The following is a 16,095-nucleotide window of genomic DNA, read 5'->3' as shown; positions in this document are numbered from 1 at the left end:
GTAGCGCTCACCTTGTCTTCTCCGGACAAGCTTTTTTCCTGATGCCCCAAACAATCAGAAAGGGGATTCATCAGAGAAAATGACTTTACCCCAGTCCTCAGCAGTCCAATCCCTGTACCTTTTGCAGAATATCAGTCTGTCCCTAATGTTTTTCCTGGAGAGAAGTGGCTTCTTTGCTGCCCTTCTTGACACCAGGCCATCCTCCAAAAGTCTTTGCCTCACTGTGCGTGCAGATGCACTCACACCTGCCTGCTGCCATTCCTGAGCAAGCTCTGTACTGGTGGTGCCCCGATCCCGCAGCTGAAACAACTTTAGGAGACGGTCCTGGCGCTTGCTGGACTTTCTTAGGCGCCCTGAAGCCTTCTTCACAACAATTGAAACGCTCTCCTTGAAGTTCTTGATGATCCGATAAATGGTTGATTTAGGTGCAATCTTACTGGCAGCAATATTCTTGCCTGTGAAGCCCTTTTTGTGCAAAGCAATGATGACGGCACGTGATTCCATGCAGGTAACTATGATTGACAGAGGAAGAACAATGATTCCAAGCACCACCCTCCTTTTGAAGCTTCCAGTCTGTTATTCGAACTCAATCAGCATGACAGAGTGATCTCCAGCCCTGTCCTCATCAACACTCCCACCTGTGTTAACGAGAGAATCACTGACATGATGTCAGCTGGTCCTTTTGTGGCTTTACTGAAATGCAGTGGAATTTTTTGGGGGGGGATTCAGTTCATTTGCATGGCAAAGAGGGACTTGCAATTAATTGCAATTCATCTGATGACTCTTCATAACATTCTGGAGTATATGCAAATTGCCATTATACAAACTGAGGCAGCAGACTTTGTGAAAATTAATATTTGTGTCATTCTCAAAACTTTTGGCCACGACTGCACACTTAGTGGTCAGTTTAACTTGTTCACAAAAATGGATTGCTCCTACTGACAGTGAGTCACTGGGCAGTGGCTTGCTATATAAAGCAGGCCGACAGGCATCGAGGCATTCAGTTACTGTTCGATTGAATGTTAGGAATGGGCTAAACGAATGGCCTAAGCGACTTCAAGCACGGTATGATAGTTAGTGCCAGGAGTGCCAGATCCAGTGTCTCAGAAACGGCCTCCCTCCTAGGCTTTTCACACACAACAGTGTCGTGTTTACTGAGAATGGTGTGACAAACAAAAAACATCCAGTCAGCGGCAGTCCTGTGGGCGGCGGAAGGAGATTTGCAAGAGAGGTCAAAGGAGAATGGCAAGAATCTTGCAATCTAACCGGCGGGCCACAAACGGACAAATAACGGCACAGTACAACAGTGGTGTGCAGAATGGCATCTTGGAACACACAACTCGTCGATCCTTGTTACGGATGGGCTATTGCAGCAGAGGATCACACAGGGTTCCACTCCTATCTTCTAAAAACAAGAAGAAGCGACTCCTGTGGGCACACAATCACCAACACTGAACAATTGAGGAGTGGGAAAACATTGCCTGGAACATGACAGTGAGTTCAGTTTACTTGAGTGTCCTGCGCAGTCCCCAGACCTTAATCCAGTAGAGCATCTTTGGGATGAGATGGAACGGGCTGTTCGCAGCATGAACGTACCCCCGTCCAATCTGCAGAAAATGTGTGATGCCATCGCGTTAGTATGGACCAACATCCCTTTGGAATATTTCCGACACCTTGTAGAATGCCCCAAAGAATTCAGGCTGTTCTGGAGTCAATGGGGGGTCTGACCCAGTACTACTTAGATGGGTGTACCTAATAAATTGTCAGATATCAAGAGGATCTATGGACCCAGCACTTGGAGACTTGCAAGATGATGTGATAGAGTCCTGACTGACAGACAGGCTTGATACTGATGTCGCTGAATGGATGGAGACCTGGCACTCAGCATTAACATTTTACTAGACAACTTTACTTGTATTGTCTTTTTTTATTATTTAATTGAATCGTATGAGTCATTATGGGGAGAGAGAACTTGTGTGTATTCTACACCAGGATCAGGAAATTCCTGTTGTATACAGGACACAACACAGGAAGTTATGACCGCTCTGACATGTTTGCCAAGGTAGCCCTATTACCACCAGACAAAATGCCTAAGAATGACAATGAAGGTGCACATTGTTATATTAGCAGAACACTGCTTCTATGGTATTATGTAAATGATTGTTTATTGTACATGGACCTGTTGTTACATTTGAAACACTTAGTTTCAAATATCTACATAAATTCAGCAATTGCATTTGTCTCATATTACACTGTAGGCTACTGACCTATTCAACGCTTCACCAGGCATCTCACCATACTTTCATAGTTATTGAACTCAACCTGCAGGCGGTTTGTTTGTTGTGATTGAGTGGGGGAAACAGCTGCAGGCAAGGTTTTGACAGATGGGTGTGGCAAGGACACACCCAAGAAACACCCACATCAAATCACACCCCCAAGCCAACCCACATTTGGCTTCTGTCATGGCCTCCAGCATTTCTTGCGGAGCAAGCCAAAAAACGAGGCCAAATCAGCGGGTGCAGTTCCCCTTTAACTACAACAATGAATATAATTAAACACAAAGCTAATTTCAATCAAAGATGTTGCAACTGCAGCTTCCTATTTCATGTGTATAAAGTAGGGCCAAATTCACTCTTTGTTTTAAGTGAGATGTGAGAAATTGGTGTGTGTTGATTCCTGGAACAGAGTGCTTTTGGTCCTACATTTAAAAGCAGTCCCATTCCTTATTTTGCTTATATCAAATAGTGAATTTGGCCCTACTTTTATACACGTAAATGGGAAGCTGCAATTGCAACATCTTTGACTCTAACTTTTCATTTATGCATTTTCATTTTGTAGTTAATATTCAACTACTAAAAACCTAGAGACACACCACTGAGTGTTTGAACACTGCAATAATAAATAATTATCAATACAACTTTACTATAAGTTAAATGTTTAGTAGTTAGATTTTAACTACAAAAGGGAACATGCATAAACACATTGAGTCAAATATGTTGCAACTGCAGCAATCCATTTAATATCTACAAAATTCGGGCCAAATTAAGATCGGTATTCAATCCAATCACGAGTTATAGGCATTGCGGCTTTTAAAGGCAATGTTCCAAATTCACACTGTTACAGGAATCGAGGTAAAATCCTGGAACATAGTGAATTTGGTCCTACTTTTCAAACCAGCCCATTCCTTACATCTCACTTAGTACAAAGAGTGAATTCTACCCTACCTTTGTACACATTAAATGGGTAGTTGCAACATCTTTGACTCAAACTAACTCAAAGTTTATGTTTATGCGATTACATTTTTGTAGTTAGTAATGACTGCCTGTGACTACCTGCTATTGATCACATATGTGTTTGAGGAAAAATGGGTGTTATAATTGAAAAGAGAAAAAGGCCGTTGCCATACTTTACTTTCATCCACTGTAGTCAATAAGATAAATATCAGATGGGTTCGCTTTGTTTGTTGTTCTCTATAGAGACCGAACACACTCATCATGGACAACTACAAATACCTAGGTGTCTGGTTAGACTGTAAACTCTCCTTCCAGACTCACATTAAACATCTCCAATCCAAAATTAAATCTAGAATCGGCTTCCTATTTCGCAACAAAGCATCCTTCACTCATGCTGCCAAACATACCCTCGTAAAACTGACCATCCTACCGATCCTCGACTTCGGTAATGTCATTTACAAAATAGCCTCCAATACCCTACTCAACAAATTGGATGCAGTCTATCACAGTGCCATCCGTTTTTTTCACCAAAGCCCCATATACTACCCACCACTGCGACCTGTACGCTCTCGTTGACTGGCCCTCGCTTCATACTCGTCACCAAACCCACTGGCTCCAGGTCATCTACAAGTCTCTGCTAGGTAAAGCCCTGCTTTATCTCAGCTCATTGGTTACCATAGCAGCAACCACCCGTAGCACGCGCTCCAGCAGGTATATCTCACTGGTCACCCCCAAAGCCAATTCTTCCTTTGGCCGCCTCTCCTTCCAGTTCTCTACTGCCAATGACTGGAACGAACTGCAAAAATCTCTGAAGCTGGAGACTCTTACCTCCCTCACTAGCTTTAAGCACCAGCTGTTAGAGCAGCTCACAAATCACTGCACCTGTACATAGCTCATCTGTAAATAGCCCATCCAATCTACCTCATCCCCATACTGTATTTATTTATTTATCTTGCTCCTTTTCACCCCAGTATCTCTACTTGCACATTCATCTTCTGCACACCCTACGATTCCAGTGTTTAATTGCAATATTGTAATTACTTCGCCACCATGGCCTATTTATTGCCTTACCTCTTATCCTACCTCATTTGCACATGCTGTATATAGATTTTTCTACTGTATTATTGATTGTATGTTTGTTTATTCCATGTGTAACTCTGTGCTGTTGTATGTGTCGAACTGCTTTGCTTTATCTTGGCCAGGTCGGAGTTGCAAATGAGAACTTGTTCGCAACTAGCCTACCTGGTTAAATAAAGGTGAAATAAATAAAAAATCATGAGACAATCAGGTGATGCAGAAAGTGACTGAACATGCTTAACTGGCGAGGTGCTTTTCACATCAGGCTTGTTGCACAATCACAGAGAATGTGACATCTTTATCACCTGGCTGTCTTCCTGTCATGCTATTTGCTGAAGATGGGGGATGAGTGAATTGCTGCCACTCCTCCAGGACTGTGTAGGTATTGCTCCTGTTAGATCAGCAGAGGATGAATGGCTATTAAGCACTGCCATATTACACATCTGCATTCTTCTACAACAGACCGGATCCAAATCATTTGGGCTACTCTCCTGTAGGTTCATCTGTATTTTCCCTGGATCGGTCGGTGGATGGGCTAACCACTGCTTACCAAGATTAAAAACCTCTATTTTTTTGTGTTATCTTCATGTTTTTGATCTTATACACAAGTAAAATAAAAAATACAACACAAATTGCCCATGTTAGACACAATATCCACAGATTTGGTTACTGATATAGTACATTCAAACTCATGCTTAGACAGATAGAATAATGTGACATATTTGGCTAACAATGACATTCTCCAATAATTGGTCTCATTCTAAGTAATGCATAGTAGCAGTGCTTGTGTGATTCCACAGAAGGGGTTAGCATGTCCTCAGAAGTCTCTCTGGTGTCACTCCTGTATAATAAGTGGTTGATTCTGAGAAAGTTGCTCACAAGTCACTTAACTTGATTGTCATGCTATTTGCTGACCTTTCGCAATCAAGAGCTTTAGTGATGAGTCACAAGTATCACCGTTGTCTTTTAGCTCCTTTTTAGACCTCTGTTCTGCTAGTCTGGTCTCAGATCTGTATGTTCTTTAGCCAACCCTTCTATCGTTGTGTGTCAAGTTGGCTAACGCACAAACAGATCTAGGAACAAGCTACTGTTTTCCCTCTTGTCAATTAGTATTGTTGTGAAAGGTTTTGACATGAAAGATCTGAATAAAAACATATTGCTGCCCGTAGACGTCACTACAGTTCCTGGTTTGAATACAGGCTGTATCACATCCGGCCATGATTGGGAGTCCCATCGGGCGGCGCACAATTGGCCCAGCATCGTCCAGGTTTGGCTGGGGTAGGCCGTTATTGTAAATAAGAATTTGTTCTTAACTGACTTGCCTAGTTAAATAAAGGTTAAATACATATACTGCTCAAAAAAATAAAGGAAACACTTAAACCACACAATGTAACTCCAAGTCAATCACACTTCTGTGAAATCAAACTGTCCACTTAGGAAGCAACACTGATTGACAATACATTTCACATGCTGTTGTGCAAATGGAATAGACAACAGGTGGAAATTATAGGCAATTAGCAAGACACCCCCAATAAAGGAGTGGTTCTGCAGGTGGTAAGCACAGACCACTTCTCAGTTCCTATGCTTCCTGACTGATGTTTTGGTCACTTTTGAATGCTGGCGGTGCTTTCACTCTAGTGGTAGCATGAGACGGAGTCTACAACCCACACAAGTGGCTCAGGTAGTGCAGCTCATCCAGGATGGCACATCAATGCGAGCTGTGGCAAGAAGGTTTGCTGTGTCTGTCAGCGTAGTGTCCAGAGCATGGAGGCTCTACCAGGAGACAGGCCAGTACATCAGGAGACGTGGAGGAGGCCGTAGGAGGGCAACAACCCAGCAGCAGGACCGCTACCTCCGCCTTTGTGCAAGGAGGAGCAGGAGGAACACTGCCAGAGCCCTGCAAAATGACCTCCAGCAGGCCACAAATGTGCATGTGTCTGCTCAAACGGTCAGAAACAGACTCCATGAGGGTGGTATGAGGGCCCGACGTCCACAGGTGGGGGTTGTGCTTACAGCCCAACACCCTGCAGGACGTTTGGCATTTGCCAGAGAACACCAAGATTGGCAAATTCGCCACTGGCGCCCTGTGCTCTTCACAGATGAAAGCAGGTTCACACTGAGCACATGCGACAGACATGACAGTCTGGAGACGCCGTGGAGAACGTTCTGCTGCCTGCAACATCCTCCAGCATGACCGGTTTGGCGGTGGATCAGTCATGGTGTGGGGTGGCATTTCTTTGGGGGGCCGCACAGCCCTCCATGTGCTCGCCAGCGGTAGCCTGACTAGATGAGATTCTCAGACCCCTTGTGAGACCATATACTGGTGCGGTTGGCCCTGGGTTCCTCCTAATGCAAGACAATGCTAGACCTCATGTGGCTGGAGTGTGTCAGCAGTTCCTGCAAGAGGAAGGCATTGATGCTACGGACTGGCCCGCCCGTTCCCCAGACCTGAATCCAATTGAGCACATCTGGGACATCATGTCTCGCTCCATCCACCAACGCCACGTTGCACCACAGACTGTCCAGGAGTTGGCAGATGCTTTAGTCCAGGTCTGGGAGGAGATCCCTCAGGAGACCATCCGCCACCTCATCAGGACCATGCCCAGGCGTTGTAGGGAGGTCATACAGGCACGTGGAGGCCACACACACTACTGAGCCTCATTATGACTTGTTTTAAGGACATTACATCAAAGTTGGATCAGCCTGTAGAGTGGTTTTCCACTTTAAATTTGTGTGACTCCAAATCCAGACCTCCATGGGTTGATAAATTGGATTTCCATTGATTATTTTTGTGTGATTTTGTTGTCAGCACATTCAACTATGTAAAGAAAAAAGTATTTAATAAGATTATTTCATTCATTCAGATCTAGGATGTGTTATTTTAGTGTTCCCTTTATTTTTTTGAGCAGTGTATTTTAAAGACAAAAGCCAGTCTAATAATCTGGAATTAAATGAGCGGCACAATGAACTAGAAATAAAGTTCCAGAATATGAGAATGTGACAGTGCCAGTATCAATGTTTAGACAAGGTCCCGTGCAGAGGGTGTGTCACCTACCATACTGTACAGTAGTTATCTACATGTGAGCTGTCTCATCACTAGCCTCACTGTAAGTGGATCACTCTTTCACACACACAGCGCTGCTCTCTCGTGGCTACATTTTCAAACGCAGTAGAAAACACAGGCATCATCATGATCAGAGGATTTTAATTAATTTAAATACACTGAACAAAAATATAAATGCAACATTTTCAAAGATTTTACTGAGTTACAGTTCATATGAGGAGATCAGTCAATTTAAATTAATTAGGCCCTAATCTATGGATTTCACATGACTGGGAATACAGAACCATCTGTTGGTCACGGATACCTTAAAAAAAAAGGTAGGGGGGCGTGGATCAGAAAACCAGTCAGCATCTGGTGTGAACATCATTTGCCTCATGCAGCACGACACATCTCCTTCGTATAGAGTTCGTCAGGCTGCCGATTGTGGCCTGTAGAATGTTGTCCCACTCCTCTTCAATGCCTGTCAGAAGATCCTGGATATTGGCTGGAACTGGAACACGCAGTCGTAGACGTTGCTCCAGAGCATCCCAAACAAGATCAATGGTTGACATGTCTGGTAAGTATGCAGGCCAGGGAAGAACTGGGACATTGATAGCTTCCAAGAATTGTGTACAGATCCTTGCGACATGGGGCCGTGCATTATCATGCTGAAACATGAGGTGATGGATGAATGGCATGACAATGGGCCTCAGGGTCTTGTCACTGTATTTCTGTGCATTCAAATTTCCATCAATAAAATGCAATTGTGTTCGTTGTCCATAGCTTATGCCTGCCCATACCATAAACCCACCACCACCATAGGGCAGTGTTCAGAACATTGACATCAGAAAATCGCTCGCCCACACGACACCATACACGCTGTCTTCCATCTGCCCGGTACAGTTGAAACCGGGATTCATCTGTGAAGAGCACAATTCTCCAGGGTGTCAGTGGCTATCAAAGGTGAGCATTTGCCCACTGAAGTGAGTTACAACATCAAACTGCAGTAGGTCAAGACCCTGGTGAGGATGACGAGCATGCAGATGAGCTTCCCTGTGATAGTTTCTGACAGTTTGCGCAGCAATTCTTCAGTAGTGCAAACCCAGTTTCATCAGCTGTCGGGGTGGCTGGTCTCATACGATCCCGCAAGTAAAGACAGACTTGGAGGTCTTGGGCTGGCGCTGTTACACGTGGTCTGCAGTTGTGAGGCCGGTTGGACATACTGCCAAATTCTCTAAAACGACATTGGAAACAGCTTATTGTAGAGAAATGGCAACAGCTCTGGTGGACATTCATGCAGTTAGCATGCCCTCAACACTCCCTCAAAACTTGAGACGTCTGTGGCTTTGTGTTGTGTGACAAAACTGCACATTTTAGTAGCCTTTTATTGTCCCCAGCACAAGGTGCACCTGTGTAATGACCATGCTGTTTATTCAGCTTCATGATATGCCGCACCTGTCAGGTGGATACATAATCTTGGCAAAGGAGAAAGGCTCACTAACAGGGATGTAAACAAATTTGTGCACAACATTTGAGAGAAATAAGATTTTTTGGCATATGGACAAATTCTGGGAGCTTTTATTTCAGCTCATGAAAAATGGGACCAACACTTTACATGTTGTGTTTATATTTTTGTTCAGTGTATATTAAAAAAGACAAGACAACAGAGAAAAAGATCCCATCAACTCTTTAAAGCTGATATAATAGGAACATTCAATTTGTACATTTACAGTAATATAATACAGTAAAGAATAGCAACATTCAACAGATATAGAATATTCTACTTTGTAGAATATGGTACCAATGTTTTCAATATACACATGTCCTGTGTACTTACATTAGCTGTGGTCTCACAGCCTGGCGCATTATCACTACATAAATATGGTAAAATCAAGATCACATAGCAACTGGTTCTCTATAATCAATGTATATTAAATAAAGGCAACATCTGCTCCATATAAAAAGGTAAAAGAGAATCAAACAAGTCACTTGAGTAAGGACACTTTGTGGTACAAAGCACTGAGTTCGGTCCTGAGATTGCTGAAGGACGGCCGGTTCCTGGTGTCGTACTGCCAGCAGCGACACATAATGGCATACACATCTGGAGGACAGGAGTTTGGGGCTAGCATCCGGTATCCTAGGAGACGGGACAGGAGAACATGATTGGACATCAGGTTGGCTTCACCTGGGGTTAATCCAGAGGGGTGTAATGTTTTGGACTCCTGTATAGAGCTGACCTAACTCCATATTCTACCCAGAGTCATGTCTGTTCTATACACTTCTATAATGTTGCATCTCCACTCCTAAACTAGTTACACGGACTGTCTGAGTTAAACCTTGTATCCTTATTGACCTTTTTATTTTTGCACTGTCTATGCACACTCACAGCTCACTCACACATAATATGCACATACATTTATACTGACTCTACACACACGTACACCCACTCACATACAAGCTGCTGCTACTCTGTTTATTTTATATCCTGATGCCTTGTCATCTTACCTCTATACATACCTACCTCCATCACTCCAGTAGCCCTGCACATTGTAAATATGGTATTAGAACTGACCCTGTATATAATATGCTTACTTACTTATTGTGTTCTTCAAATTTCTTTTTTTTCTCCTGTTTTTTTTCTAGTAATACATTGTTATTGATTACTGCATTGTCGGGTTTTGAGTTTGCAAGAAAGGCATTTCACTGTACCGGTGCATGTGACATTAACACTTGAAACTCCGACAGAGCATGAACTACAGTCAACTCCAAATTCTGACTAATGTGTTAGAAATCTCATTGACTCGCTGTACCTTTCTCCACCTCGTCCCGTGTCTGCTGGTTGGACATGCTGGTGTAGGGGGTGACTCCCCTGGAGAATATCTCCCATAGGAGAACTCCAAAACTCCACACGTCACTCTCCGTGCTGTACCTCCCTGAAACACAGGCAGGGGGAAGCATTGAGACAGCTATTACATTTGACAGTGATCCTGTAGAGATGCCATACCCATTCAACTGTACTATTCCACAATCACAGCTTGAGAAAAGTAGTGATAGAGTTTTGAAATGAAGCTTCCTCTAAGCCCCAAAAGGTATGTTCTGACTTTTATTCTGACAGAACTCTTCTGTGTTTCGCCAGCACTCCAACCCCAGAGAGCACAGTTCACCGTGTGTCTGTTAGAGATGACATTTTAGAGAAATACAAAAGCAGTACACTGATCACAGGGTGAGGAATGATGGCTGGGTTGACAAGTTGTTGCCATGTTTAGTGGGTTCTCGCTAGCCTTGGGAGAGAGATTGATGAATAAAGAGAGGAGGGGGGAGAGGGATGGTTGTCAGTGTTGTGGCCGCGGGGCAGAGCCAGATGGGACGTACCATAGTTGAGGGCTTCGGGGGCCGTCCATTTGACAGGGATCTGTTTGAGGCCCCCCGCAGCAGAGTAGACCCCGTCCTGCTGCTCGCGAGACATCCCAAAGTCACTGATCTTCACCCTGCTCTGTTCTCCCACCAGACAGTTACGGGCTGCCAGGTCCCTGCAGAGAGAGAGAGAGAGAGAGGAGGGGGTAAGGAAAAGAGGAGCAAGACAGAGGGGTTGAGGAAAAAAATGAGAAGGCAATATAATCGAAGTTGAAAAAACAGGTAGAAGATGAGCCAGAGAGAGAGAGCGAGAAAGAGAGAGAGCGAGAAAGAGAGAGAGAGAGAAAGAGCAAGAAAGAGAGCGAGAAAGAGAGAGCGAGAAACAGAGAGTGAGAAAGAGAAAGAGAGCGAGAAAGAGAGCGAGCGAGCGCCAGAGAGAGAACCAGAGAAGGAAGCAAATGACAGCCGATAAATAAGTGAGAGAAAAATCAGCCGCTCTTGTCATCTGTGGGCTCCCTGATGCAGGGTATAGTAGTGAGCGGAGGCAGTTTGACATGCAGTGTTAGGAGGAGTGTTAGAGGGTAACGGGGGCTGGAGAATCCAGCCTGGATGTGTTCCTGCTTGGTTAATTATCCAGTACTCCTCTGATGAGCCAGGAGCCAGGGCTCTGAGCCCTCTGTCCTCTGCTACCTCCTCAGAGACACAGCAGCTTAACACTCCTAGGGTCATTCCTACACTACAGGCTCCAGTAGCCCCTACACACTGTGTTAACTTCACTGTCCCCAAAACAATATGTTTCATCGTCTAGAATAAATTGTGCAATCAAAGGCAATGTAATCTTGTCACATTGTATGGCAGCCTTCATTCAGCTCAATGTCTGAGAAGACTAGATCCATCTCCCTAGCCTCTCACCGGTGGATGCATTTCTTGCTCTCCAGATACTCCATGCCAGATGCCACATTCTCTGCCATTTTCACCAGCATATCTGACTTCAGGTTGTGACCTTCACAGCGCAGGAAGGACAGGAAGTCTCCCCCTGGCAGAACGCACACAGTCACACACACACTTTATTAGTCCATTGTAATGATAGAATGTACTGTAGCTGTGGTTAGTGTAAAGGCCCCTGACAGATTGGCTCACCTTGTACCAGCTCCATAATGATATAGATGGGTTGTTTCTGTGTGCAGACACCAATCAGCTTCACTATGTTAGGATGGTCATACTGCTTCAGGATCCTGCACAGCAGAGAGAGAGAGAGAGCAAGGTCAATGTGAATGAGAGACCGAGAAAGAGAACGAGAGAGGGAGAGAAAGAAACACACTGACCTGGCCTCCATAAGGAACCTGTTCTTGTGTTCTGGGGCCAGGTTCTCTCTGCAGGCTTTCACAGCTACAGGGGTGTTATCAGAAAGCAGACGACCACTGTACACCTCCCCAAAGTTACCCTGGACAACAGACACACATCAAGCTTCATTCTGGATCTTGGCTAAAACAGAAACAGAAGGCCAACCTAACAATCAGAGCCTCTCATAACTCCAAACAGACATTCCACGGGTGGTGAGCTCACCTGGCCAATGCTCTGTCCCAGGATGACATCATCGTGTTCCAGAACCCACTTGTCCTGGAGGGAGAGAGACAGAGAGGAACCAATCAGAGATACCGGTGCTGCTGTTCCTTCTGAATGGGTAGACTGACTTTGCAGCCTGGTAGGGGTATTTCGGACCAACTTCTAAAACTGCATTGTACGAGTGCAAAATAGTGTATGTGTACAGTATGTGTGTGTGTGTGTGTGTGTGTGTGTAGAATGGAGACCTTGTAGTGTGTGCAAAACACTGGAGCCCTTTTGATGGGCAGCATGGTGTTAGTACAGTATGCATGCAGCTCTAGACTCTAGAGAACATGTGAGTGTGGTATGTATAGCACTCTGGAGGAGGGTGGAGAGAAAGTATGAGTATGTGGATCTTGGGAGCTCATTAAAATCTGATGGATCCTAACGCTGAGACAGCTGCTACACAGAGTGGTGAGCAGAGCAGGTGTGTTCCGAGCCCATTCACTCCCAACATGCTCAGGAGAGGTGTAATAGAGGCTTGCGCACATGCAGGCACACACACACAGTGTTTTGCACACACTACAAGGTTGCTATTCCACACACACACAAAACATAGGCCTACATATATACATACATACAAACGCACTCCCTGACTCACACATCTCCCTCCTCCCGCATACATAAAGTTAAACCCACAGGTCCACCCAACACCAGCACACAGGACCAGAGACACGGGGCCCATTAACTACACTTTGCTAGGCCCCAGACTTAATTGATGGCCGCCTCATTATTCTCAACCTGTTAGAAGCATTAACCAACAGCCACTTGTCCCACAGCACAGAATGAGAAGGGCAGCTGAGGGTTTTTACTGTAATCCTGCCAAGGACAGAATGAGAAGGGCAGCTGAGGGTTTTTACTGTAATCCTGCCAAGGACAGAATGAGAAGGGCAGCTGAGGGTTTTTACTGTAATCCTGCCAAGGACAGAATGAGAAGGGCAGCTGAGGGTTTTTACTGTAATCCTGCCAAGGACAGAATGAGAAGGGCAGCTGAGGGTTTTTACTGTAATCCTGCCAAGGACAGAATGAGAAGGGCAGCTGAGGGTTTTTACTGTAATCCTGCCAAGGACAGAATGAGAAGGGCAGCTGAGGGTTTTTACTGTAATCCTGCCAAGGACAGAATGAGAAGGGCAGCTGAGGGTTTTTACTGTAATCCTGCCAAGGACAGAATGAGAAGGGCAGCTGAGGGTTTTTACTGTAATCCTGCCAAGGACAGAATGAGAAGGGCAGTTGAGGGTTTTTACTGTAATCCTGCCAAGGACAGAATGAGAAGGGCAGTTGAGGGTTTTTACTGTAATCCTGCCAAGGACAGAATGAGAAGGGCAGTTGAGGGTTTTTACTGTAATCCTGCCAAGGACAGAATGAGAAGGGCAGTTGAGGGTTTTTACTGTAATCCTGCCAAGGACAGAATGAGAAGGGCAGCTGAGGGTTTTTACTGTAATCCTGCCAAGGACAGAATGAGAAGGGCAGTTGAGGGTTTTTACTGTAATCCTGCCAAGGACAGAATGAGAAGGGCAGCTGAGGGTTTTTACTGTAATCCTACCAAGGACAGAATGAGAAGGGCAGCTGAGGGTTTTTACTGTAATCCTGCCAAGGACAGAATGAGAAGGGCAGCTGAGGGTTTTTACTGTAATCCTGCCAAGGACAGAATGAGAACACCATCTGAGATGAAATTGTATGTAAATCATCTGTAAAAGAGACATGGTTCCAGTATAACTCCCAGATAAATTAAAGGTAAAATTGTTATTACAGAACTACCCGAGAAAGATAACTAAACATGTGGGAATGTAATTTAATCCTTATTTAGGTAAGTTAAACTAATTACATGAATATTTAAGAAATACTTAGACAAATAAAGCATTGGGGAACCTTGAATTAAACACGATAAAACAAGGGACTTTTCAACAAAGGTAAAACAGGATCTAAAATATATTACAGTTGACCAGTGAGTGAGTGAGTGAGAGAGAAGCGTTACCTTTAGGACAGGTCTCTTCAGGACAATGTCGGACCTCTTGGTGACATGTTGGTGTGACGAGACCAGGTGGTTCATCAGCATGGGAACGGTGTGGAATCGCTCTCCATCCAGGCGGTACATATTCTAAACACACACACTTTATAACCATACAAACTGTACAGACATGATCATATTGTAAATACACACTCACTCACTCACGTCTGTGCTCTGGATAAGGAAGTGCCTGCAAGAGCCATCCCAGTGGACAGAGAGGACATACTCCTGTTTGCCCTGACTCTGTCTGACCAGAAAGTCTCCATCACTCGTCAGCAGCTCCTGGACTTCCAGCCTGGGGATGACTCCGTGGTACCAGTTCTGCTGCTCCAGGGGGCGCTCTACCTCTGGGACTGGGGACAGGGCAGGGGGCACCTGGAGGGGATTCACACAGCAAGGTCAATGAGGGGCCAGGTAAGGAGGGACCTGGGCATGGAGTGCCCACTGTGAGACTCATTCATAAACCATAGATTGATTTCAATGGGAGATTAGTGCGGTTTGAGATGCGGTTTGGCTACACCACTGGATGTACTTTAGTGCGGTTTGAGATGAGTCTCACACGTGTATCTCTAGATGAGATTCAGCACAGGGGAACAAATACTACTAAAGTGCATCCAGTGGTGTAGTGGAGAGTAAACAAGTCAACACAGTTTACATCTTTTTTTTGCCCAACAGTTTACACACCTTTTGCGGAAAAATGCAAAAATTAAAGAATAGGAAGGGTTACTTTTTTCACCACAAACGCGATCAGAGTTTACCCACCAACTTTGTTACCACTACATCACAGAAGAATACATAGACAGGGTAACAATACACTGCTAAGGAGACTAGATACAAGGAAGATACAGCTCCAAACTACATTGATCAGGAGATACAAAATGCACTGCTCAATACCATATATCTCTAAAAACCACACACATGGATACTAGTGGTGTAACGGACTGTAGTTGGTCCGTGATTCGGATCACCCCCACGGTTCGGCACACATGTGAACCGCGGATTAATTGCAAAGTTTAGTGTGAAATCAGGGGCATAAATCCCGGGGGGGACGGGGGACACACGAACCCCCATCCTGGGAAAAATATGATTTGTCCCCCCCAATATATCACTGAAACATAACTATGTAATTTAAATAATATTAATAATATGCAATGAAAGCAATTGTGCTGATTATAGACAATTAATAGCGCGTTTTTAAGTTTCAAAAGATTGCGACCCACCCGCCCTTTGCCTCACAATGGTTTGATCCACTGCCAGTTCCTTAGTTTGCACGTAACTGCCGTGAGGTTCATCCAGTCAATCGCGCACACACACACACACTAGCTGAATATGCAGAGCTAGCGCGCAAATATTAACTATTAAGCTAGCTAGTACCTATTCAATGTATGTGGCGTCGTCAAAGATGGAATCAGCATGCAGATGATGTAAGTTAGTGCTTCAAAGTCCCTGTGATAAGGTTAGCGATAAACTGAAGTCCAAACTGAACAGAACTACACTCTCTTCTACCAATGTCTTAAATATATTTAATGGTCTCGTTGCAAACGCTAAATTGTCGCAAGGGAACTTTTATTTATTTATTTTATTTCACCTTTATTTAACCCGGGTAGCAAAGATTATAGCAAACACCACTGAAACTGAATTGGTACTCGCTAGCTTTGCAAATTCAGCTATTGTTGGAAGCCAGCCAATATGAAACAAACTATTAAAATTACAAAAGGTTGCAGCATATGTTGTGTAAATGGTGAACTCATACAGCTGTCAACTCTTGTCATTTT

The 16,095-nt window shown here is 44.4% G+C and overlaps 1 protein-coding gene across 4 annotated transcripts in view; it reads right to left on the bottom strand.

Moving 5' to 3' along the window:
- Positions 1–9,023: 9,023 nt before the first annotated feature.
- The window catches only part of LOC106587393 (tyrosine-protein kinase Fes/Fps), a 42,107-nt gene continuing 35,035 nt past the window's right edge, over positions 9,024–16,095 (bottom strand). For all 4 annotated transcript variants that reach the window (XM_014175745.3, XM_014175747.3, XM_014175748.3 and 1 more), the window contains 9 exons: positions 14,486–14,695; positions 14,288–14,410; positions 12,274–12,327; positions 12,033–12,151; positions 11,848–11,942; positions 11,620–11,743; positions 10,726–10,883; positions 10,164–10,286; positions 9,024–9,490 (listed from right to left, as the gene is read on the bottom strand). In XM_014175745.3, coding sequence (XP_014031220.1) covers positions 9,339–9,490; positions 10,164–10,286; positions 10,726–10,883; positions 11,620–11,743; positions 11,848–11,942; positions 12,033–12,151; positions 12,274–12,327; positions 14,288–14,410; positions 14,486–14,695 — 1,158 coding nt within the window. In that variant the 3' untranslated portion in view covers positions 9,024–9,338. The remainder of the gene's footprint in view (positions 9,491–10,163; positions 10,287–10,725; positions 10,884–11,619; positions 11,744–11,847; positions 11,943–12,032; positions 12,152–12,273; positions 12,328–14,287; positions 14,411–14,485; positions 14,696–16,095) is intronic.

This window comes from Salmo salar, chromosome 26, assembly GCF_965601325.2.
Source record: "Salmo salar chromosome 26, fSalSal1, whole genome shotgun sequence".
Taxonomy (NCBI): domain Eukaryota; kingdom Metazoa; phylum Chordata; class Actinopteri; order Salmoniformes; family Salmonidae; genus Salmo; species Salmo salar.
The sequence above is the reverse complement of the archived record's forward strand: the minus strand, read 5'-3'. Positions and strand labels throughout refer to the sequence as shown.